Genomic DNA, 3,172 nt, shown 5'->3' with positions numbered 1-3,172 from the left:
AAGCTTGGTGTTGTTGAAGAAGAAGCATTTCTTGCAATACATGGATGCTCTCTTCCCAGCTTGCCGTTGCCGCGGATTGTCGTTGAGACGAAGAAGCAGGAGTAGCACTATGTTGTGGTGCATGTTGTTGTTGCTGTTGTTGTTGGAGCATTTCATTCAAAAGTTGTCCATTGTCCTCCAACTCGAACTCTAATTGTTGTGGCAAGTGATCTTGGGAAATTATTGGATCCCCATTGTTGGCATTAAGCTCATTCAATGGGGTTAGTGTTGATGATTTGAGGTGGCGATCCAAGCACTCATCGAGGCCAAGAAATGCTGCACAAGTAGCATTTGTATTGTCGTCAATAGGAAATCCAGCTTCGGGGCGAGTAAAGTAGCTAGCTTCTTCATACACACTAGTACCACTAGGCCCAAATTGTTGCATCTTAGCAAGCCGTTGAGTAGCAACTTTGTTGTGCCTACAAAGCAAAGCGTGAAGAGTTAGTATGAATTCAATTATGTAGGTGCATATTGCATATTGAGCATTGTTACACCATGTTGGTAGTGGTTATGACCCATGCCGTTAGCTTTACTGATGCCTAGCTAACATACTAATTATACACAACTAATAGATTGGATTATATGCTGTAAGAGACAATACAATATGAAACAAGCTAGAATTGGGAAGTATATTGGAGCTAGAGATAGAAGCAAAATCGTGATAAGTGCGCCGAACTTCGATTTACCTTGAGTATACTAGCTAGACATTGTATTGTGAGCTTGGGGTTGCCAATGAAGCTACAACAAAAGAAGAAAGAGTGTATGGGCGAAGGAAGGAGATGCTTGAGTACTTGAAGGAGTGTTGGCCATGAAGGAGACTAGCTTGACTACAAGAGATTCTGCAAAGTGTGAAGGAATATGTAAGGCTATCATTAATTAGGGCAAATGATGTGTTTATTGCATTAAGCTTAACTGCATCAATTTGTAGAAGCATCGCGCTATATCAACAATTGCGCAAGGGATCTATTAATGTAGCAACATTGTCATAGGGGGATGCAATATATATCCACATTACAATTTCAAGAAATATCCACTTTATAGAAAATTCTTAATGAAGCAACTTAATGTGGAGTACATGAAGTTTATTTCAAATGAAGAAATAGAACATAATTTTAAGTGGTATAAATTTGACAATAATGGATAAAAATCAATCAACCTGAACAAATGGGAAAACACATTGTAACAAAAGAATTACGTGGGCATTTATTTTTTGCTAAAAAGGAAATTTTGACCGATTTATCCCAAAACATATAAGATTTTCGGCTGGAAATGGAAATTAAATAATGGTATGTGCTTCATATATATTTGAAAAAAAAAAAAAAAAAAAGGGCGTGACCAGGCTTCTCAAGTGCACGCGCGGCTGCCTGGAACGTGAGAAGGGTGACACCTTGCAGGACCCACTCATCATTCTCGCCTCAAGCCCGCCATCGCCATCCCCACCGGTTCCTCCCTAGTACTCTCCCTACACACACGATTAGCAACCCATTTACATAGCCTAGAGTGTGTGTACTCTCTCTTTGTGCCCGTGTGTACTGTGTGCGTGTGTGTGACATAGAGAGAGAGAGAGAGAGAGAGAGAGAGAGAGAGAGAGAGAGAGAGAGAGAGAGAGAGAGAGAGAGCTCTGAGCGCTTCCATCTAAAACAATATTTCAAATTTAACCTAAATGTCACGTGAATAATGCGCTGATTGCAAACAGATTAATTGAGATTAATCATTGTGATTAGTGCTAATTATGCATGGAAATCACTAGTGATTATTAAGCTCCTCTTATACCGGAATGAATTGCAAATGGAAAAAATAGAATTATATGCAATTGATCAGGGTAATTGGAGCTTTTCTTACCTCTTTCTATGCTCGGAAAACCTTTGAGATCTCCATATTTCTTCAAGAATTAGTAAGGAAAGCTGAGCTTCTGATGATCATAAAAGCCAATAGGAACATAAAAGTGTAACTATATATGCTTAAGCATATATAAATGATCTGTAGTCTCTAGTCTCTCTCTCTCTCTCTCTCTCTCTCTCTCTCTCTCTCTCTCTCTCTCTCTCTCTCTCTCTCTCTCTCTCTCTCTCTCTCTCTCTCTCTCTCTCCTTTGCTAGCTAAAACATTTTGTGGGTCTCCTTCAAATTTGGATGGGGTAGGTCTAATTTCAGTTTCTTTTAAGGTGGCCTCTACCCTACTTGGTGAGAGTTCAAACACATGAGCTTGCAAGTACCTTGATTAGTGAAAGCTACTCTCGTGACTTTGAAATCTACTTACAATGCTAGTTTCTAAAGTAGTATCAATATGTGATTACACACACCAATGTGTACACTAGCTTGCAATTAATATCCCTTAATGCTCACATTGCTAGCAATGTTTTGGATCGGATTTTCCCATCTAACAAGTCGACTGTTCGAATCTGTTACGGCTCGAGTAATTTGAATCAGGAACCATCCTCAAAACTAGAGTCCTAGCTTATTAGATTAATCATGGTCACATATTCTCTAGCATTCTAGTGCCCCATAAAGTAACATACTTTGTTGTTGTGATGCACATCTTTGGTAATTATGGCTTGTTCTCTTTGAGAAGCTTGAGAAAGACTTGAAAAAGAATATAGTAAGTTAACCTCATCAAACACAATAGAAACCTCTCTGTTGCTTGCCATTAGAATAGCATGGCATGCTTTTTACCCCCTCTTTGAAGTTGCCAAGAAGAAAGCGACCCTTGATGTCCTCTCTCTCTCTCTCTCTCTCTCTCTCTCTCTCTCTCTCTCTCTCTCTCTCTCTCTCTCTCTCTCTCTCTCTCTCTCTCTCTCTCTCTCTCCCCCAAAAGGGGACCCTTATTACCAATACCCTAATAAAAGAAAACCCTCGACCACAAAAATTTCTCTTGAAAAAGTATTAAAACTATTTTGTTGCAATCTTAACGAAAGGTATATTACGGTAGCATTCCAATGTCATGTGTTATATATCTTACCCTTCAAAATAATGGTGCTCTACGTTGTGATTGTAAATAGGACTGCTAAACTATAGATTTTTAATGGATTGCAACTATTTTAAACATACACTTTTGGATACAAATTGTTACTAATGAAGAGTTTCTTAATTCGAGACATTTAATGCTACATTTTCCCAATGAAATAGATATGAAATTA

General features: G+C 38.7%; 1 protein-coding gene across 15 annotated transcripts in view; it reads right to left on the bottom strand.

The window, feature by feature from the left end:
• The window catches only part of LOC147445422 (transcription factor bHLH91-like), a 5,354-nt gene extending 2,587 nt beyond the window's left edge, over positions 1-2,767 (bottom strand). Inside the window, exons 1-5 of one of the 15 annotated variants that reach the window (XM_086524928.1) lie at positions 2,555-2,767; positions 1,882-1,951; positions 1,376-1,501; positions 726-878; positions 1-458 (exon numbers count right to left, since the gene is read on the bottom strand). The exon at positions 1-458 is cut by the window's left edge and continues 617 nt beyond it. In XM_086524928.1, coding sequence (XP_086381054.1) covers positions 1-424 — 424 coding nt within the window. In that variant the 5' untranslated portion in view covers positions 425-458; positions 726-878; positions 1,376-1,501; positions 1,882-1,951; positions 2,555-2,767. Of the gene's footprint in view, positions 459-725; positions 879-1,375; positions 1,502-1,881; positions 2,354-2,381; positions 2,533-2,554 lie in introns of those variants that run through there. The other 14 variants (XM_086524927.1, XM_086524937.1, XM_086524931.1 and 11 more) reach the window with 14 other exon arrangements.
• Positions 2,768-3,172: the final 405 nt, after the last annotated feature.

This window comes from Adiantum capillus-veneris, chromosome 12, assembly GCF_014529385.1.
Source record: "Adiantum capillus-veneris isolate H3 chromosome 12, ASM1452938v2, whole genome shotgun sequence".
NCBI classification, from domain to species: Eukaryota; Viridiplantae; Streptophyta; class Polypodiopsida; order Polypodiales; family Pteridaceae; genus Adiantum; species Adiantum capillus-veneris.
The sequence above is the reverse complement of the archived record's forward strand: the minus strand, read 5'-3'. Positions and strand labels throughout refer to the sequence as shown.